Source organism: Aspergillus udagawae (assembly GCF_001078395.1).
Source record: "Aspergillus udagawae IFM 46973 DNA, scaffold_7, whole genome shotgun sequence".
Classification (NCBI taxonomy): Eukaryota; Fungi; Ascomycota; class Eurotiomycetes; order Eurotiales; family Aspergillaceae; genus Aspergillus; species Aspergillus udagawae.
The window spans coordinates 1,386,549-1,407,505 of record NW_025091270.1 but is presented as its reverse complement, the minus strand read 5'-3'; the positions used below and the strand labels follow the sequence as shown (position 1 = coordinate 1,407,505).

Here is a 20,957-nt window from a genome sequence, read left to right as displayed (position 1 = left end):
GGGTGGCAAGCCTACACCTCTCGGTCGACAAGACGGCGCAAATGCATTAGAAGTTTGCTTTCCAGACCGCGAACAGGCGTTGACTGCTTCGCATAGCAATTTGATCTGCATTGCGCATTAGCTGAGAACGAAAGAGGCACTTGGAATCCGGTCACTTACATCTTTGTCTTTCCACTGGGGCTTCCTCACCCTCTGCTCTTTGGACTTTGTGAGGGTCCGAAATCTGCCACGGAGGGTTGATTCGGCTTCTTCGAACCCTCCGAGCCTCTTGATATCCTTGTATGACAACCCGCGGCGTTTGCACTCAATCAAGAATGCATTCCTGGTATCGTTGTGGCATGAAATTGACCTGGTCCTTGTTCGTCCTTGACGGTTCATGGCTCCGTTGCTGGTGATTGTCCCATGCACAGATTGGATGATTTCGTACCGGTGCTGAGGGTACGTGAGCTCGTCGTTGGCAACTGCCAACTGGCAATGTCCCCCGTCAACTTCACTCCGGTGCTTGACGCTTGTTGAGTTGTATTCATGAGGGGTGGATGGGTTCAGCACAAACGGTGGTTGCTGAGGGTAGTGATGACCGCAGTTTACAGAAGGGAGACCGTGGCAGGCGTCCACTGTGGCGTTGCGAGGAATCTCTTCAAGCTGACTACCGTGATGGCGCAGTTGAGAAAAGCAGCTGTTCCGGAGCTCAAGATCCTGACTCTGCATCTCCCATGGCACCATCTGTCCGCTGCTGGACCAGTGGAGGGGCATGGTAGCACTGCATGTGCCGGAGATAGCAGTGTAGAGATCGTCGGTTGTGGCCACAGAGCTACCCGGAGAGACATCGTTCTGGAATATCATAGCGCCCCCAATGTGACTATACGGACGGTGCACCTTGCGGAAACCGTATCTAAACGGGTCCGATAGACTCTCTTGCGAGGCACAAGGTGATGTTGTGTCTGGTGTCGCGTTGGTCTCTGAGGACGAACCAAAGGGGTTCGCCGCCATGTACAGACTCGGCCTAGGAATGGGGTGCACTAGGCCGCAAGGATAGTTGTCGGACTTGGCCTCTTCATCACAGAAAGCACTTTCTTGTACGGGAACTCCGATCTTGAGTCCGTCATGTTCACGATTTTCAGGACCAGTGAACCCTCCCTCTGACTGTCTAGGTCGATGCAGAGTTTGGATATTGGAGAGACAAGTATAGTAGTCAGGAGAGAGTCCATGGTCCTCGGGTTCAAAAGAAGTCAGGACGTCTGACCAGGAGCAAACGTCTGGTTTCATCGTTTGTTCGCCAGCCATTGGCGGTCTGTTTGAGCTGTTAACTATAGCCTCGGACTGTCCTTCAGTGAACCCAGTGCAGTGGTCTGTCCAGGACTGATCACAGTTGATGCTATTTCGAGAGCACAGCTCAGACTGCTGATCGCAAGGCTTTGCCCGGAGGAGATGGCCACGATTCTCAAAGAGGTAACTGGCAGGACCGGGATCAGTAGAATCGGGGTTCTTCTCGAAGATCAAACATGTTTTGGAGTGATCCGGACCGACGAGCACGCGCAGCATCGCTTTAAGAGAGGCCATATTATCATTTCTGTGGCCCACTTCACCGCTCCTGTCCTCTATGGCCGGTATAGATGGCGGTTGTAGCGCGTGCATGAGAGGTTTCAATGGCGGACTATGCACGTTGCTGGGGTTGACGGGACACCTGCAGGACACATGTGCACACTGAGCATGTCAAGATCCATATGGAGAGGTTTCACCTGCCATGGGGCATGATTGACATACCGACGATCTCTGACTGGCCGCCACACGCGCTGTATGTGCCTCCGCCTTTTTTAAAGTGCTATGTCTTAGCTGTTGGTGGCGCTCTGCTCTGAGCACCGAAAAAGGAAGGAGAAGGAAGGCGAGATAAAGAAAGAATGCAGCGGATGATACTGAAGGTGAATATGCCGATGTGATGATGACTAGCTCACTGCGACATTTGATAGCAACAGGAACAGAGTCGATTGTTTATCGGAGAGAAGCACAAGTCCGGACAGACGGTAGTATGATGTCTCTGGTTTCCTTCTCTTCCACAAAAGGTGTTACGATTCGAAAATGTCGGGGTCTCCAAGCTTAGAGTGGGACTGTTTCAACACGCTGTGTGTGATGTAAAGGCTCATCTGAGTCAAAAGGGAACGGATTGTTCGAGCTCTAAACAAGAGAATCGGAAAGAATAAAGGACAGGACAACAAGGAGACAGTTTCAGGCTGGCTGACAACCAAAGACAGACAGTCCTATGAGTTGATCTTGACATCGAACAACCAAGTAAGACCGGCCTTTAATAAGGTCTCAGACCTTGTATCCCCTGGAAGCATCAACGTCTTCCATGATGGAACTTCGAATCATCACACGAGCAATGGCCAAGGCGAATATTCATTGCCCATTTACCTCTTCCATCCAAACTAGACAATGGGCTGAAGAACTATCGACTCTCGTCTCAATAAACATGGATGATACCAGGAGAGATATCTCCTCCCATACAGGACCTCTACAACCTGCATCTACTGCCCTCTACTTGATACTCCCATCCCGGATGATCAATTGACCAGTCTCAAGGCCTTCCCCGCAGGTCTCCCAATACAGTACTCCAAACAGTATGAAGGAACCTTTGCAGACCACCCGAACGAAGTACCAGACGTCCGGTGCGAAGACCCCAGAGAAATTAAGAAAGTACCCTGAGAAAAAGGCAGTACAATGCACGAATGAGAATCGAGCAGAAGACGGACGTACTGGCAGATCCAACCTGACTGGCGTACAGCGTCGATATGCTGGCCCGGATAGCCACATGCAGGGCCCTTTTTTGTCGCAGTTCCGCGGAGATCTACTTTCTTGGGCGACTGTAGGACGGCCGCAGTTGAACCATTTTCTTTTCTGTTTTCTTTTCTTTTTGTTCTTTTCCTTGCAAACGGGCTTAGGGAAAATGTATCGAGGAGAAATACAAAATAAGGGTCGGAGGATTTTCAAGCTTTTAGAGATCCTACCTGACCATTGATCGGAGTTGATTGGAGGATGCGCATCTGATACAAAGTACATTTTGTACTACTTTTTTCTCTCCTTCCTCTGGAACGTCCCCATGGCGTCACCAGAGCCGTAGTGAGTGCAAATCCATAGATACATGAAAGTGTGGATGGATTGTGGCTGTTCAACGACGACTGCGACCGCATATGCAGATGTAGGACCCTTCACCATCACAGTGACAGACGTATCTTGACCAATGAAGACAATGTGGGCTCTGGTTTTTACTTTAGGTTAGACAAAGCTAAAGGACGCAATTTTAGGGTTGATCCCGCATGCTTAATTCTAATTCGACAGTAATGATTTGCAAAGGATCGAAGTTTCATATTCTGACCTAAGTCAATTCTCTATAATTATTTATCCCTGCCGCAAACAACCCGCCTAGTGAAATGAACAACTGCTTAGCCTTGCTTCCAACCCGACCATACTCAAATCGATACATCCATCCTGGCAATCACGTTTGACCTGGAAGGGAATTATTCCATTATTGGAGCCAGACCTAGTCTCTGCCATCCCCGCTACTAGGATATAGATGATTATCGCATTAACGCAGCATCCTGAACCCACACAGTGTACGGTCTTAATGATGATCTTATGAACTCGTTCCCCGGTCCCAAGGAGTGGTACCGTTAGCGATCACGTTATACGAAGCCGAACCTGAGGCTCTCACTGAGGCTGGGTATGGACTATAAGGCCACACGGTAATAGTGAACCATTGGGTTCCTTGAAGAGCTTTCTCCATCAACCAAGGTCTGAAAATCATCAATCTCCTCCGTGGATAAACAAGTACAATGCCGGATTTTGACTTTGGTACAACCCGTCTTTGATGTGCGTTCCCGCCGCCGTCCATCCGGTTTGTCATCGCCGTTGTTTTTGCTTCGTCCGGATAGAAGGCAGCCGTTGGAATCTCCTGCGAAAGACTTTCGGATCCGAACAATTGCAAATCAGACATTCAATATTCTGCTGATCAGCACATTCGGGTTGACCCATTTGATTAGCATGATTGCATTGATTTGAGTTTATTCCCGTAGCCTGGTCTCAAATCCATTCGATATGAATCCTTCCGATACCCTCCGACTCAGGTTGATACAGACACGTCCTGAGCTCAGACCTCAGCTTATCTGTTCCTCAAGCCTGTTAAAACCCCTTGAGGACGCCGAAAAGGAGCAGACCAACCATGATCTGCCTGAGTCTAGAGGCGAACCGTACGGGTACTTGTCACAGGCACGGGTCGGAACTTCCTGTCCACGATAGGGTACTGCTTTGCCTGTTCCGGTCCCCAACCGCGCCATTTCATGTCAAACGCTCTTGGCTGATGGCAACCCGGCATGATGATGATTCCACAACGACCACTCTTGGGCCCGACGACAGGAGTTGGGCATCGCTTTCCCGCGTGGACCGGTCTTTTGCCTGGCTGCGTTCCTCAAAGTGGTCCAAAAGTCGGTCAACCAACAAAACTGCATGGCAAAACAAGAGATCAGAGCTTTATGTTGCAGAAATGGTCAGGAGGACTCACCTGTTAGCAGTATGACCGTAAATGCGTATAATATGACTGGAGACGTCATGAAGGCGTACGCCAACGCAAAATGTCGGACGAAGGAAACCACGCCTAGCACTAATACCGCAAGGGTCAGGCGAACAGCAGCGCCAATCCCGACATAGAGCTTGCGCTGGTGGCGATGTGCCAACAGCATAAAAGCCGCAAAAAGAAACATCGCGATTGACGCCACAACGAAAAAGTACACATAGACAAACCCCAGGACCTCCACATACATCATGAGCAACTGATTATTGTTCAATTGGCTGATGTCTCGGTCTTCTGACGGCGTAATTCCCATGCTGGAGAATAAAGCTGCTGTTACATTTCCCACCAAATCATCGATGCGGTCATGGGTCAGAAAGTAGACATTGCTTGTCACATTCATTGGGCACAGGGGAAGGGTCGGCAGCTCTTCCAATATGTCCGAGATAATAGTTTTCTCCTTCATCGCTCCCCGACTATAGTCAATTTCCATATCAGCAATGGTACTTCGTAGCAGCCTGATGGCAACCTCCGCCTCAGGCCGCGGCTCTTCGCATGTGAACAAGATTGTCTCCGCCAAATACGTCAATTTCAATGTGACATCCAAGGTGAGAGCAAGGATTTGCGATCCTTCAAGGAGTAGAATAAGGGCCACGTGAAATGGAAAATGCAGCTGAGCCCATGCTTGTTGAGAAAGCCTGCCAAGTGGGCCTCTTGGGGAGACATCGAAATAGGCTTGCCACAGGAAGTACTAAAACACAGCGGAAGGTCAGTAGACGAAAGCCGAATCTGAAGGGTAATGTCCCTTACCACACTTGTGGTCACGCCCAATATGTGGACAAATGACCACTTGGTCCAGCCACCGGGGCGTACTGTTTTATTGGCAATCCTAGTCACTGCTATGACACCTTCACCAATGATGATTAATGTAAGGAGACCCATTCTGACGACCAAATGAGTGTCTTCAAAACCGATATCTGGAGTGATGTAAGATACCCCCATCACCATCCACATTTCAAACCCGAACAAGATAAACCAAACGGTCCAAATGTACGAGTGGATTCCATGATCTTCTTGAAAGGCAAGATACATCTGTCCCCCAAGTCAGACTAAGGACGTGGTTATCATAATATGTTCCTCATCAAAGGTAATGCTTACCCCGAAATAGACCAAGCTCGAAGCGAGTAGTGCTGCCACAATGATAGACAACCCCTTTGCAGCGGGTCTCATCCGTTCATGGATCAAGCATATGTTGACTGTGTACTGCACGGCAAGTAGTACTCGACTTCCACCAAGCAGAAGACTCAACGACTGAAAGGCCCAGACGTTCTCACCGCGGATATGAGTCGTGAATCGTGTTCCCGCAGACGCGAAGCCTACCATGGCAGCCAACTGAGCAGCCTTGCAAATGCGTTCAAAAACCGAGTCTCGAGCGAACCGTATATCAAATAATGTAATCTGAAGCCACGTGAACCAAATGACCCCTAGGAAGCCTATATATGCTCCAAGACCTGGATTCCAGTGTTAATTCGACCTAACCAGACTTAATCTAAACCCAACATACCTTCGACATTGTTGATTTCGTGCGTCGCGGTAAATGAAGACAAGTTTGCAACGAAAAACAAATCGAAGAAGAGTTCTATGGGGGTGGCATCGGAATGGCGGCAAAAATGCGGAGACTCGCCATCCTTTTCGTCGATAGGCGTCGCAATAAGACTTAAGCCTCGGTGCTGCCTTTAGATTGATATAAGCATCGCTCCATGTTGACAGTACGTCTGGCGGCGAGTTCACTCACAGCACGTCTTGCTTGATAGGCTTGGATTTACGCAGCGGTTGACGAAAAATAGAGAAAAATGGCGGCCGTGTCATTATAAGAAAATGTCGACTAAAATTTCATGGGTATCATAAATCTGACCAGATCCGATCTGAGTAAATACTATACACGAGCTTCAAGACAGAAGCTTGAGTTCATCTGCAGTTTCAATGAGCTGTTGGCGGGAAAGAGCGAAAGGGAATATTTCAGTAGGAAAGAATGTTAGGGATCACGACTCGCTCCCAGAGTCGCCCGCCGAGCCAGCCACAGAAGCGCCAAAGCTTTCGAGTCCGCGAGAGTTCTTGATATCGGTAGCGGTTGACAGATCCTCCTCGGAACCAGGTGTCAGGCCGGCTTCTTGTTTCAGTCTCTCATAGTTATCACCGGCTTCTTTGATGAGAGCTTGGATTTCAACCTCTCGAACAGCTATATCAGCCTTCTCCTTCCTCAGGTCTTCCATTCTGTTGATCATCTGCGTTCTTGATTTTTCCAAGACGGCCAACATCGTGCGCAATCGTTCTAGACTTGTCGATAGACGAGGTAGTGAAGTTATCTTAGGCGGAGTTCTCGGTCTGTCAATATGGTCTCTGCCGCCGTTGCCGATTGCAGCCCTTGTCTGTGCGGCTTCATAGGCCGCCTTCTCTTCTAGGTCCGAATCATCCTCATCAGAAATGCCTTCAGCGTCTTCGATGAGTTCCCGCATCTGTTCACGCTGCTTCATTTTCTGCTCGCGCTCTGCCTTCTTTCCCAATGAGATTCGACCGTCCTCCACATATTCGTCAAATCCCTCGGCAAAATCTTCGTCGTCGCGGACGAGCCTGGTATCGCGCGTGTCCTCCTTTTCGATCTTTGTCAGACCCAATTCCTCGTCGCTCATGTTGTCCTCCAGAGAGATGAAATCCTGCTCTTCAGTGCCGTAGGCCTGTTCCTTGGCTAAGCGGGCTCTGCGGGCTTTCTTTTCCCTGATCTCCGCTTCGCTCGGGATGGCCGAAGGCGCAGATACTTTCATCACCTCACCAAACTTCGCAGCGACATCGATTGTCTTATCCTTCTCGTCATCCGTAGCCGTCTTAGGCGTCGACGGTGTGGAATCCCGGAGCTCTTTTAGATAATCCTCACTGTAGCTGGGCCGTTCTTGTTCTGGTATTCTAATAGGAAGCTGATCTCCTAGACCGGGTGGTTTCCCAGCCTTTTGAAGCGCGCTCTTTTCCAACGCTCGCCTCCCTAGCCCATGCCGTTTCGGCAGGATGACTTCGCTTTCCTGTCCGCCATCATCTGTCATGGATGTCTCGCCAGGCCCGAAGGATAACCGAAGTTTCGACTTTTGTTTCGATTTCAGGGGATTCGGCCTCTTCACTACAGGCCCATGGTCTGGTATATGTCAGTCCAAGCCTCAGTTTTAGATCGAAAGTCATCTGCGAAGGAGAGTCGATACAGACCTTGTTCGCCGCTGTCATTTTCCTCATCATCCCCGCCGACCTTGCGAGGCTTTCTCCGATTTGTGAAAGCGGAGCTCATGCTAAATAAGGCGTAGAAGCTTTTCAATCAAAAGAAAGTAAGCTAATGGGAGAAGATTCGGCAATTCTGCCCTTTGCGTCACAGGAACTGGGGCATCTTTTTGGAGCATGCAGGAACATTATTTCTCCGAGAGCTTCTCCCGCTGCCAGCTCCAAAGTCCGCAACGCGCCAGAAATTGAGACACCACATCAGGAGATTTATTCAGAACGAGCTAGCCAAGATGCCTCAAGCTCAGCCCGAATTGAAGAAGGTATGCCTTGCTCCACGCCTGTTAATCTTGCTTGACATTTTCTGGAACTGACATTCTTGGTTCGCTAGTATATGGAAAAGCGGGTGTTCTGCCAATTGAACGGCAACCGCAAAGTCATTGGCATCCTGCGAGGCTACGATGTACGTTACGGCTTACCCACGTTGGCTTGTTGGAGAGACCACTTTTGCGACGGGGAATATGGATTATGGGAGGTGTTTCTATGACTAACAAGGCGTTTTCATCGCAGGTATTCATGAACATCGTTCTCGACGAGGCTTTCGAGGAGAAGCAGGGAGGAGAGAAAGTCGCTATCGGCATGGTGGTATGTGGCTCAAATTGGAGGCTTTTAATGAGCGAAGGCTAATGTGGTGTGACTAGGTCATTCGCGGCAACTCGGTCGTTATGCTTGAGGCTCTAGAACGGATATCCGAGAAATAGAAACTGCGCCTTCTTGAGGGCTGGATGATGCGCACGGATTGAATTTACATCGTCATTGTGGGATTGATTTAATGCAATTAGGAGTTCATGGGTTGGTTGCTCATACGAAACGATCGAAAGCATTTTTGGTTTCTTTACATGTTCGCTCTACGGGAAATAGAACACCTGATCTCCGCGTGGCTGGGCTTGAGTCTTACCAGATGGATTCTACAGAGAAGTCGCGCTGGGACTACAGACATGACTGTTGTCAAGATATCGTCATTCATGAGGCACTGAGAATAAGACCGAGGAAACCGCATCAAACAAGGAACCCGATGAACCCCAATGCAAGTGAGCATGCAGCTCTGTTGTAGAAGACAATAAAAGTCAACATGTATAAATCGTTTGAAACAGATCTCCCAGCCATGCGCCGTGACGCTTGTTCAACCATTCCCCTCCAAATTTTGCATAAATGCGATGTAATAAAGTACAAAGGTGAAGTTTTGATATAATACCACAGGGGGTAAGCAGCTTATTTCGGCTTCTGGCCGAATTTGAGTTTCAGCTTGAGCCCACCGCCGCCACCACTGGGTGTCGACGGTGTGGACGGAGCAGCGGGCGTCTTCGGCGGCTGAGGTGCCGGTGAAGCGGAAAGTTTTGGAATATGCAACTTCGGATTGGGTTGCGAGGTTGGGTGAGGAGTTGCTGAGGGAGTGCTTGAACCCAGTTTCGATTGCTTGAATGTGATACGGGGCCCAGGTGGAGGCATCACGTTCTCGTCGCGTTTGCGCTTCCCGCTTGTCGAGGGATCTTTTGAGGGTGCGAGAGTGGTTCGGATTCGGCTGGACCGTGAGAAATGCATGCGGCCCTGTGACTATTAGTATACAGAGTGGAATTGCAAGATCTGAATGAGATTACCTTTCCAAGATGCTTTACTTGCCAATACCGCGGATACTTCAACTTCACCATCACTGACGTGACCGAGTCATACAGGGCTTTGCACAGATCAGCAAATACGGAAAGCTCGAGAATGCCAATCCCGGGAGAGTTGCATGCTGCCCAGAGACATTCCTTGAAATTCTGATCACCAGAAATTTCCCCTTTGAGCGCCTCTATGGCTCCAGTGACGGTTTGTTTCCTCGCAAGATCCGCCTGACGAACCTTGGTTGAAGATTCTTGCTCGATTATCAAGCTATCGACATTAGCGGAGGGCTCATTTTCCGGTTCACGACCAAAGGCAACTGGCGCCAAGGCCTTGCCGAACAGATCATGAAGTCGTCGCCTAAGCCAAAGGGAAGAGTCGCTCGACATGGTGAACATGAACCATTTCAAAAGCTCGGGACTTCTGAATATATCAAGTTCGACGAGACATTCAAAGGCATCTGCGCGCAGAAGGTCGTATGTTCCGGCCCGGGTATATGGTAGAAATTGCATAACGTCCACGTCCAGTATCTTGGCACGCATGAGTTGCATTTGACAGCGCAGTGCTGCACGGGAGTAGACGTTTTGAAACGAACTAGACCATTCGTCCATTCTCCTGTACCGATCAAATTCCGCAATAGCGTCTTTTTCCAGCTGCTCTTCAGCTTGGGTCTCAAGCATGCGTTCCATGTCGAAATCATCGACATCGACGTCGCGGGATTCAACTTTGCCGAGCATGGCATGGCATAGCGACTGCATCAAAGTGGCGACGTAGAAGTTATCGGAATACTGTTCAAGTGTAAGTGGAGACATATGCGTATTGTAGAAAACGAGTTGCTCACCTCATTGTTAGAGTTGTCATTAAATTTCAGCTTATCATATAAGAAGCGCTTGACTCTCAACGGTGTCTTTCCGTCATTATCGCGCACCTTAGATATAGCTTCTGGAATCGCAAGCTGAAGCACGTATGCCGCCCGGTCGGAGAAATCATTCGAGCGTGTCATGGGAGATCCAGGGAGGCAGAACAACTCTTGAAAAGCCCTTTCAAGGTGAAAGAGTCCTAACCAGTTGATTTCTTCCTTCGCATGTTTTACTAAAGCTCGCGCCGCGGCTTCCCGGATACCATAAAAGTACCTCCGATCCATTAAGGTTCGAACAAAAATTGTTGAGATAAGGGGGTGTTCTCGCTGAGCTGCCATGTATTGCAGGGACTATCACTGTCAGTATAAGAAAAGAATCAGGGTAGGTCATGCGCTCACCTCTAATTGCGCTATGACATCGCGATCTTGTTGAAGTTGCGAGAGGTACATATAACCCGGCATCACAAGCGAAAGCTTGCATATCCATTCGAAGTCCGCGTCCATGCGAATCCACTCGTATGATTCCTGACCCATTCGATCCTCGTCCTCTTTACTCCAGTCTGCGAGTCTCCACTCCTGCATCTCCTCTTCAGTCTGGAGCACGTCGCCAAGGCAGTATAGTAACACATCCTCTTGTGTTTCCGCATTTGGGTCCCCACCGGATACCACAGCTGCACGCTCTTTTTGTCTTTTGTTCCGCTTGAGCCTCTTATACTTGGTGTTGTAAGGAATGTCGAACTTGGTGACCCCTTCTTTGATCTCAACGATGTGCTCATAAGGAGTACCGTCAGCTTCGTGTATCCTGATCGTCATAGAACCTGAGAACACTGGCTGAATGTTCCCGGCATAGACTCCTCGAATTTCCTCTTTGACATCGCGCATAAATGTGTCTTTGTCGAGATCGCGCGCACTTGGCTGATCAGCTTGAACTTGCTTAATCATCATCTCCACCACCAATTTCTTTTTATTGAATCTTTGTGTGGCTTGGAATCGAGGACATCCAGCACCGTAGACCCATTGTTGGAAGAACGTATCCAACTTCGCGTGGCCAAGTCGTTCGCATATCTTTTGAAATTGGGAAGAGGTGATGGCTCCATTGGGTATATCCCCCATCCGGGCATTCAGGAACATGCGTGAAATAATGCGAGACATTGTTGCTTTCCCACTTGCTTTTGTGAGGCGTCGATCTAGAATGAAAAGGACGAGGGGCGCTTTGAGCGCGATGAACTCAATCTCAGAAGGATCGAGGTTCAGGATGTTTCCCATGTCATAGATCGAGGGACGTTCATAATCCAAATCGCACACTCGATCGGACACCTGTTTCAGGCGAAAACGGTATTCGTTATTACCGCAAAGCTTCCTCAAGAACGTATCCGTAATATACCAGGCGACACCAACCGTGACCCAGGTGTCTGTGGGTTCCTTGGGAATGATATTGACACCGATCCACTGGCACGATAAGGCATGGACAAGAGCTCGTGTTGAGTCATACATTGGATCAATGATATCCTCAGGAAAGAGGAGATGGTTGCTGCATATCGACAAGCACGCCGTTGGCAGTGTGTTTTCGGGGATGTCGTCCACGAAGCACATTTTGTAACTCGCGAAGGGATACGAACCATAAGTCAGCGAAAGGAAGTCAATAGCCTTCGCCATGGGGAAACATGTGTTTCTGACTTCATCTCCCCTTCCTGGGAGACAGAACGCGTGTAAAGGAATAGCGTTCTGGCCAAGCTGCTCATCTTGATCGCTCTCACGGAAGTCGGAAAGGTTTATATACTCAAAGGGGCCGACGGCGAAGCCGATTTGCTTGGCAGAAAGAGGCGAGACACATGCGAAGGAAACCGTTTTCTTGCTAGGATCCCGAGGATCGACAATCTCATCTGTCATATCCCCTGAGCAAACCACTGAGAAGTCAAGAGTCTCGTCGTCCGGAGAGATGAATCGACTACCCCCAGGTGTCGGCTTTGAACGATGAGCACCAGACGGATCCCGACTTTTGCGGTCGAAGATATCGCCTAAAGAGCACGGGCATTTGACGGAGACTTCCCAGGTACAACGAGACAAAGGGTCGTCAACACAAGGGAACAGAGGACTTGCAGCGCCGTAACCGAGCGAGTTTGTTGTGTAAGCATGCGGATAGCGCCTGTCGCCGTTGTCCACCCCGACGAATTGTAGCCCATCCCGAATATTCTCAATCGTGTACTCGATGTAGATCTTGAGCGCCGAAAAGCGAGGTAACGAAGTCTCTGCCAGTTTAGAACTCAAGGGCCCATCCGCGTCTTCTCCTGCACCACTAGCACGCAAAGTCATTTGGTCCTGAGCTTCCTGTGAGAAAGGATCGAGCTCCTCAATCCGAACGCTTTTCGGGATGGTCACAAGCAGGTCCGGCTCCGGGGAAGTCTTGAGCAAACCCTCGATTTTGGTCGACAGGCGTTCATGATAATGAGGACCGTACAGCTGGAGAGATTCGTAGGGATCCGCATATTTGATCGTAGGCGCCTTTCCATTGACATTTAAGCGTTTCAGCTCCCCCTGTCGGAAGTTCAATCGAATGATTCGAAGGTCCTTGTGATGCGGATGGATCGTGATTTCTGTCTTTCCCTTGAGGCTTCTGGTGGCAAAATCTATCTCCAGTTCAACTTTCTGGTGCGCGACAGTGAATCCCAATCCTGGCCATAGAGGCCCGCCGGGCATATCGACGACGCCTGGCATCGCGCAAGATACTCAATCGTGCACTGCGCCGCGAGCGCCACGCAGACCATCCACCGTCATGTCCAGCTCAATGAGCAGCCATTCCTCTCGTAATACTTCCTTGTGAGACGTTCAAAAGATGAGGTCAGAAAAATTGTCAATGGAACAAAGCTTCGTCAACGGCGGGGAAAAGTGGAAGTGAGCAGGAGCGAAGCTGGCACGGTAAGAAGACGTAATCGAAATAGACTCGTGGGAAATTTCGCTCTCAGTCTCAAGCTATATTTGGAGATAGGATAAATGAAGCAAAGGCAGGGGAAAAGTGGAACAGCCAAGAAGTGTTCCTTCGAGCTGATCTACTTCACCTCACTTCCTTGTCATGTCGCGTCAAAAGATGCGGAGCTTCCACTGGCAACACGTGATTGTGATCTGCTGTTACCTCCGAGAGTCCGATCCTCAGTATTATTCTTCCGAGAGAAATCTGACCTCGTCTTTTTGCTTTAACTGCCTCTGTAGGATTTGACGAGCTTCGGATCAAGCACTCACACTGAAATTGGAGACTCTCCAAATCTACGACGCTCGTTCTATGAAGTTGTCGGCGAGTCTTGATTGTTCCACCGCCTCACCTACGACGCTATGAAACTGGGCGCAACAAATTGAGACGACGTTATTTATTTTCTTTGGGACGAGTTCACAGCATACAACTGAGATCAAGATGAGCGCAATTTTCAGGAGGGTTAAAGGTCCGTTCAGATATCTATTCATCGCATAGACTATCTAAACTAATCACTTCATTTTTCTCGTCATATAGCGACTCAAGACACGCTTACGGATGAAATTTTGATGCCCCTGAAAAGTTACAAGTACCAGAGCGTGGATAAGTCTTACATCTCGAACTATATCCTGAAGCATTACGTATTACGCCCACTGCTTCTCCCCATATACCGTACGCTCTCAATCTGACGGAAAGATTGTCACACTAGTGGAATGCATTTGTCGAAGTTCTCCCGCTATGGATTGCTCCCAACATGGTCACGCTATTGGGTTTCCTTTTCATAGTAGGAAATGTGATGCTCATAGAGGTGTATATGCCAGATCTCATCGGACCGGTACGCATCGCTCAAGCATGAAGAAATCTACGCATGGGTCACTGACACTCTGTCCAAGGGTCCTTCCTGGTTGTATTATAGTTTCGCTCTTGGCATGTGGATGTAAGTTAACGAGACGCGCGATATGCTGTTCGTGCAAGTGACTGATCGAATAGGTATTCTACCTTGGATAATGTTGATGGCAAGCAAGCGCGGAGGACCGGGACGTCGAGTGGACTGGGTGAGCTATTTGAGTAGGTGACCACTCCGAGGCTGTATGGATTGTCACTAAACCACCTCCAGCCATGGAATTGACTCGCTCAACTGCACCCTGGCTAGTCTGCTGGAGACAGCAGCAATGGGTTTTGGCTCTTCCCAATTAGGAGCCTACACCGCTCTTGTTCCCTGTCTCGCGATGTACTTTTCGACCTGGGAGACTTACCATACACATACTCTCTACCTGGGCTACATCAATGGACCTACCGAAGGCTTGCTGGTCGCGATCGGAATTATGATTGCTTCGGGATACTATGGTCCTCAGATATGGAGTCGGCCGATCGTTGAATTCCTAAATTATCCCCAGATATTTGGGACTTATTCGGTTAAGGACGTTTGGGTTCCATTCCTGCTTCTATCGTTCTTTGTCGGACATCTGCCGGGATGCGTCTTCAACGTCATCGAAGCTCGCAAAAAGCAAGGCCTTCCAGTGTCAACCATCTTCAAGGAGTGGGTTCCAATGATTGTCTTTACCGTTTGCAACATTGCTTGGCTCTTCTCTCCTTACTCGACTCTGCTGGCTCAAAATCGGCTGGTCCTGTATTGTTGGACAATCTCGTTTGTCTTCGGACGGATGACCACCAAGATCATACTCGCTCATCTGCTCAGGCAACCGTTTCCGTACTGGACTGTCCAGCTCACGCCGCTTATTGGCGGTGCGGTTCTTGCGAATCTGCCCCTCTTCGGCCTCCCTGCGGTGAGTGCATGGGTAGAGCTTCTGTACCTGAGGGCCTATCTATTGTTTGCTTTTGTCGCCTACATGTATTGGGCGTTCTTGGTGATCAACCGGATTACGACTTTCCTGGGTATTAACTGCCTGACCATCAAAAAAGATCGCTCGACGGCCAGGGAACAGGCTTATCGCAATTTCGGTGAGAGCGCTTTAGAGGTCCCCGATGCTACGGATCCTCTCAAGGGTGGGCTCAAGCACCACTGATCCCGCTGTCATGTCATTCTTTGGTTGATGACGAGCAATATTATTACCTTCATCTTATGGAGCGCCAAGCAGGGCACTCCCCATCATTGATCGGCTTTGGATTCAGGCCCTTGCTTATGACACTAAGGGCCTGTCTATGAGCGTTGGATTCCATGACGATTCTGTTGTAATTATATTTTGTTTCCCCGCTTGGGGATATATCCTCAACTCCAAGACCAGTGACTTCTTACGAGTTTGGTTATGGCCTGCGCGACGCACATAATTGTCGTACCGTGAGGCTTGGGAGCCGGTGGTGTGTGGATACATTTGACTCATGAGTTATACATAGATGCATAATGGTAATATAGATAGAAATATTCACTTGTTCACTATACATTCATAACTACAGAATGACACCAGATTAGAGGGCCAATTAAAATACATTGTGCAGAAGCAGAAAAGCTGAAGAAGCCATGAAGGGATACAAACCTCGTGATCAATCTCAATGGCAGAAATCAGTACAGTGCTCAAATTTAACATCCAGCTGCTCAATAGCAAAGCAATTCAAGTTCCCTTAGTCCTTCTTTTTTCCAGTCAATCCCAAAGAATCCGTTAGAGAAGACAGTCCCAAGCCACCGAGGAGTTTATCGAGACCCAGTCCTCCCAGCAGACCGTTCAGAAGAGGACCCAATCCAAGAGTGTCGAGCAGACGACCTACAAGGCCCAACACACCGCTAAGAAGCAGACCAACAGCCGCGATGATCTGGAAGAGAGGCTCGCTGAGCAGGGCCCACAGAGGGTTGAGCTTCTTCTTTGCATGAGGCATGTCTGCGATCCTCTTGCGGCCGTTCTCGATCGTGTTCATCACAAGCTCGCTCAGCTCCTTGATCTTCTCGGCGAGAGCGTACTCCTCAGGAGTTGCTTCGTGTGATGCAGCGCGAGCCTTGGCAGTCGAAGCAATCGAGCCATCAGGATCTAGAGCACGGATGGCTCCGTTGCATTCCTGAAGGACCTGGCCGCCCTCTTCGATCAGAGGTCTGACTTCCTTGACTAGCTTCTCTTCGTCCAGTTCGTCGCGTGGTGTGCGATCGGCTCTCTCGAGCAGCTGTAACAGGCCAGTTAGCAAACTGTTTTGGACTAAGATCTGTACAGGTTGATTATCAACTTACCTCGGCGATTCTCTTGCAGGTAGGCTGAAGACGGTCAAGAGTCTGTCCGATGATACCAGCCATCTTCTTCGCCAGATCCCTGTCTTGGTCGGCCTTCTTCTGGGCCTCCACCTCCTCCTCGGTTGGTCCTGCTTCCGGTTCCACTTCCGGTTCCTCTTCCTTCTCCTCAGGCAGGTTCTCGAGCAAGGTACACTCGCCCAGCTTGTTTCCATCATTGTCGACAACATAGCCGTTGTCGTCGATCACCTTCCCGACGAGGGTTGGCAGATTGCCCGATGTCAATTTACCAATGAGGTTACCGTCAGCGTCGCGGACCTCGCCCTCTTTGTTGACCTTTCGGCCGGACATGGCGTTGACATCACGCTTCTTCTCTTCTGGCTCCCAGCGTTCAGCCTTTCCGATGGTGTTACCATTCTTGTCGAGGATGTCTCCATCTTCGTCGACCTTACGACCAAGGAGTCGTTTGGCATCGCCTTCAATGACACGACCGATGATGCGGCCGCCAGCCATGACGACACCGTCTTTGCCAACTTCCGCATTGTCGAACCCGTAGAATTTTCCTTCGGGCTTCTCCTGCTCCGCACCCGGAACTAGCTCTGCTCTGCCGATGACTTTTCCATTATCACCCCAGATTTGACCCTGGCCGTCCACCTTTCTGCCAGCAAGGCGCTTACCATCTCCGGAAACGATACGTCCGAAGATATTGCCCTGCGCGTCGACGACGTTGCCAGCCTTGTTGACCGTCTTTCCCTCCAAAACAGACAGATCCGGCTTCTCTTCCTCTTCCTCTTCCGGCTCGTAAGGGTCTGCGTGTCCTTTGACGTTGCCGAACTTGTCGATGATATCTCCGTCTTCATCGACGGCGCGGCCGCGGAGCTTCTTGGGATCGCCCTCGGTCACTTTGCCGACAATGTTGCCTTCATCATCCTCGACGAAGCCTTCCTTATTGACGACAAGGTTGTCAAGGCCGGCAAACACGCCTTCGGGCTTCTTTTCACGCTCTTCTTCGGGGATGAGCTCCACGCGTCCAATGGGCTTGCGGCCATCCCAGATCTGGCCATCATCAATCTCTTTACCGGCCAGCTCTTTTGGATTCCCCTCTACCACACGGGCAATGGGCACACCGTTTGGACCAATAACAAATCCCAGCTTGTTAGGCTTCAAGCCATTCAGCTGAGAAAGATCAGGTTTCTCAGCCTCCGGCTCGTCGGGGGTTTCGTAGTACTCAGCCTGTGCGATCACATTACCGTTCTTGTCAGTGATATCACCATCTTCGTCGACCGCACGTCCAAGAAGCTTCTTCGGGTCTCCTTTAACGACCTTGCCGACTCGCTTGCCATTCTCGTCTTCGACCCAGCCATCCTCAACGACATGGAGACCTTCCAGGCCAGCGAAGGGCGGCTCGCCCTCGTAATCCTCAACAGGAAGGGTCTTTGCCTTGCCGATAACGTTGCCACGATTGTCCCAGAACTGGCCCTTGTCGTCCAATTGAGCTCCCATGCGGGAGATCTTCTTTGGATCGCCTTCGATAAGCTCACCGACTGGCTTGCCAGTGTTCGGGTCGACGATCTTGCCTGACTTGGTGCACTTCATACCTTCCAGTGAGGATAGTGGTGGCAGTTGTTCCTCAGCTTCTTCCTTAGCGTCGTCGACTGCGGATTGGGCTTTCTCGGTCGTGCCATCAAAGTCTTGCTGCTGGACGCTTTCAACTGCTTGCTTGGCGATTTCCTCTTGGGTGCTCTGGTCTTCAGGAGCCAGCTTCTCGGTGTCATCCGCCCCGTCTGTGGCGTCCTTGGCTTCTCGCGATACGATTTCAGCGCGGCCGATGGCGTCGCCATCCTCATCCAGGACCTCGCCTTCGTTGTTCAGATTGTAGCCGACAAGGTCCTCCGGGTTGCCCTCGGCAATCTTTGCAACGACTTGGCCGGACTTGTCTTTAATGACGCCCCCTTCAGACACAGGAAGGCCATCCAGGTCGGCGAGGTCGGTCACAGTTTTCTTAGCCTCTTCGGTCGTCTCGTCAACCTTGTCCTCGGCCTGCTCAGGGATCTCACCAGCCTTATCAGTAACATCCTGGGCTTCTTGCGGCAAGAGTTCCACTCGGCCGATTAGGTCGCCGTCTTCGTCGACGATTTCTCCTTCCTCGTTCACCGTATAGCCAACAAGATCCTCGGGATCTCCCTCGGCGACTTTGCCGATGGCTTGGCCGTCCTTATTCTTGATGAGTCCTTCTTCCGAGACGGGAAGACCGTCGAGGTCGGCGAGATCAGTCACAGCATTCTTGGCCTGTTCGGTCGTTTTGTCGGCCTTGTCCTTGGCCTGATCAGCGGTCTCTTCGACCTTGTCCTTGGCCTGATCAGTAGTCTCTTCTGCGGTGTCCTTCGCTTGCGAGGCAACATCCTCAGCCTGTTCTGGAGCATCCTTCGCCTTGTCGGTGAGATTCTTGGCAGCGTCAGGCAGAAGCTCCACGCGACCGATAAGATCACCGTCTTCGTCAAGGATCTCTCCATCATCACCCACTTCCTGGCCAACAAGATCCTCAGGCTCGCCTTCCACGACTCGTCCCAATGGGTTGCCATCCTTGCCGAGGACCTGGCCACCTTCACCGACCTCGAGGCCCTTTAGGATGGATAGATCGAGGTCGGTAGAAGGAAGATTCTCGTTCGCCTTGTCGGTGACATTCTGCGCTGCATCGGACAGGAGTTCCACACGGCCAATGAGATCACCGTCTTCGTCAAGAATCTGGCCGTCGTCACCCACTTCCTGACCAACGAGATCCTCCGGCTCGCCTTCCACGACTCGTCCCAGGGGGTTTCCATCCTTGCCAAGGACCTGGCCATCTTCACCCACCTCAAGGCCTTTCAAGGCGGACAGGTCAAGGGGGGTAGAGGGAACGTTCTTCTTGACTTCCTCTCCGGCGTCCTGCGCGGTATCCTTCACCTTACCACCAAGACCCTTGGCTGTGCCTGCCAAGTCCGAAGACTTGCCGCTTCGGCTTGCAGAGCCGGATGCCTGCGACTGGACATCATCCGGGACAGGGGACGAAATGCCCCGCTGCTCAGCCTCGGGCTTGGACTTCTTCTTCGGCTTGGATGAAGATACAGGTGGTGCCTCCTCTTCCTCCCCTTCCTCCTCCTCTTGTTCCTCCGGCTCGTCCTGGTTGTCCTCGGGAGCGGGGGTTTCCTCGGGCTCGGGCTCGGGCTCGGGCTCCGGCTGGGAGGACTTCTTCGGCTGGGGAGATGGTGTTGCAGGCTTCTCCTCGTCAACGTCTTCCTCGACCTGTTTGGGGGTTCTGGTCTGCAGCTTGCGGGGAGTTTTCTTGTGCTTGGGGGTGGTCATCTCCGGTCTTGAGGACGCAGCGCTGGAACCGGAACCCTTGCGAGACTTGTGGGAGGTAGCAGGGTCTCTCTGGGCAGGGTCACGAACGCTTGGAGAGGACATTTCGATAGCGTCTGGATAAGAATCGATATGTTCTGAAGATTTGGAGGTATAAAAGGGGTAGTTGAAGCTATGTGTCAACGAAGTCAATTGTGGACCAATGCTGAAAGAAGTTCAGGTCAATATCGAAGTATGGGATTGCCAGATCAATTCGTAAGTCAATAAGTCGTAGTCGTCAATCGTTAACGGAGGATTTAAACTGTGATAGCAGTAAAGTACAGTGCAATTGGTTATCTCTGAATATCAGATGAGCTTTTGTGCAGATCAAATTATGATTCGATTATACAGCGTCAATTAGAGTAGAGTATAGGATCATCTGCTGGACGCAACATCCCCCCTCACCTCATTTAAATGCACCCAAGCAACAATCACTTGCTTTTATTACCATCCTACGTCATGGACTATCGACATCATCTTGCACCAAGACAGGCCAACCTACCAGTAGCAAGTTGTTGCTTCCATTGGCCTTTTGTCCCGCCATTTGCTTCCTTCCTATCAAGCAAGACATTACCCTGGGGAACATATGTAATGAGGGTAACGCAAAAGCCCGCCACAGTCGATTGGGACCAGGCGGTGGCTTGAGCCCAAGGGTCGATCCGTGGATGGACAGACTGGGTATCGAATCAGGATGAGAGAAGAGCAAGGCAACAGGTTCAAGTAGATTAAATATGACTGTATATCCGGCCGAAAAGGACCCGCCAGAGGTCTCCACGCGAGGCACATACCACGGTGTAGGGCGAGCATTGATACTTGATCTGTGTTTTATTTTTCCTCGCTTTTTGTTTTTTTATTTTATTTTTGGCAGATACAAGAGGAGTCATAGTTGCGTCAGGGTGCAGGGGTGCAATTGTTTATTATTTTGTGCATATGAAGCTGTTATATTATTCTATACATTATAGCATACGGAGTAGACAGACATCCATCATAGTGAGATCACATCGCAGTACAGACAGGCTCCTGCTGTACCACAGATAACTGCATTTAAGACAGATGTCTGTTTCTCTCTGTCTCTCTCTTTTCTACTACCCTGTACATCTATCTG

At 50.3% G+C, this 20,957-nt stretch overlaps 7 protein-coding genes across 7 annotated transcripts; 2 read left to right on the top strand and 5 right to left on the bottom strand.

The window, feature by feature from the left end:
• Nucleotides 1-117: 117 nt before the first annotated feature.
• Nucleotides 118-1,560, bottom strand: Aud_009155 (uncharacterized protein; the record flags this gene model as incomplete). Its single annotated transcript, XM_043294015.1, has 1 exon — nucleotides 118-1,560. One exon carries the CDS (start codon nucleotides 1,558-1,560, stop codon nucleotides 118-120), a length of 1,443 nt encoding a protein of 480 aa, XP_043149950.1.
• Nucleotides 1,561-4,329: 2,769 nt separating this feature from the next.
• Nucleotides 4,330-6,427, bottom strand: Aud_009154 (uncharacterized protein; the record flags this gene model as incomplete). Its single annotated transcript, XM_043294014.1, has 6 exons — nucleotides 4,330-4,493; nucleotides 4,553-5,309; nucleotides 5,369-5,650; nucleotides 5,717-6,069; nucleotides 6,123-6,292; nucleotides 6,354-6,427. The coding sequence occupies 6 exons, from the start codon at nucleotides 6,425-6,427 to the stop codon at nucleotides 4,330-4,332; spliced, it is 1,800 nt and encodes a 599-aa protein (XP_043149949.1).
• A 173-nt stretch (nucleotides 6,428-6,600) lies between these two features.
• Nucleotides 6,601-7,889, bottom strand: Aud_009153 (uncharacterized protein; the record flags this gene model as incomplete). Its single annotated transcript, XM_043294013.1, has 2 exons — nucleotides 6,601-7,742; nucleotides 7,811-7,889. 2 exons carry the CDS (start codon nucleotides 7,887-7,889, stop codon nucleotides 6,601-6,603), a joined length of 1,221 nt encoding a protein of 406 aa, XP_043149948.1.
• A 220-nt stretch (nucleotides 7,890-8,109) lies between these two features.
• Aud_009152 (putative small nuclear ribonucleoprotein SmG) lies at nucleotides 8,110-8,577 on the top strand (the record flags this gene model as incomplete). Its single annotated transcript, XM_043294012.1, has 4 exons — nucleotides 8,110-8,139; nucleotides 8,208-8,279; nucleotides 8,387-8,461; nucleotides 8,518-8,577. The coding sequence occupies 4 exons, from the start codon at nucleotides 8,110-8,112 to the stop codon at nucleotides 8,575-8,577; spliced, it is 237 nt and encodes a 78-aa protein (XP_043149947.1).
• Nucleotides 8,578-9,088: 511 nt separating this feature from the next.
• Aud_009151 (transcription initiation factor TFIID subunit TAF2) lies at nucleotides 9,089-13,052 on the bottom strand (the record flags this gene model as incomplete). The annotated part of the gene is made up of 4 exons (XM_043294011.1): nucleotides 9,089-9,424; nucleotides 9,475-10,266; nucleotides 10,320-10,688; nucleotides 10,737-13,052. 4 exons carry the CDS (start codon nucleotides 13,050-13,052, stop codon nucleotides 9,089-9,091), a joined length of 3,813 nt encoding a protein of 1,270 aa, XP_043149946.1.
• A 691-nt stretch (nucleotides 13,053-13,743) lies between these two features.
• On the top strand, nucleotides 13,744-15,329 carry Aud_009150 (sn-1,2-diacylglycerol cholinephosphotransferase; the record flags this gene model as incomplete). The annotated part of the gene is made up of 6 exons (XM_043294010.1): nucleotides 13,744-13,771; nucleotides 13,840-13,943; nucleotides 14,012-14,137; nucleotides 14,196-14,239; nucleotides 14,293-14,370; nucleotides 14,420-15,329. 6 exons carry the CDS (start codon nucleotides 13,744-13,746, stop codon nucleotides 15,327-15,329), a joined length of 1,290 nt encoding a protein of 429 aa, XP_043149945.1.
• A 553-nt stretch (nucleotides 15,330-15,882) lies between these two features.
• Nucleotides 15,883-19,918, bottom strand: Aud_009149 (LEA domain protein; the record flags this gene model as incomplete). The annotated part of the gene is made up of 2 exons (XM_043294009.1): nucleotides 15,883-16,413; nucleotides 16,478-19,918. The coding sequence occupies 2 exons, from the start codon at nucleotides 19,916-19,918 to the stop codon at nucleotides 15,883-15,885; spliced, it is 3,972 nt and encodes a 1,323-aa protein (XP_043149944.1).
• Nucleotides 19,919-20,957: the final 1,039 nt, after the last annotated feature.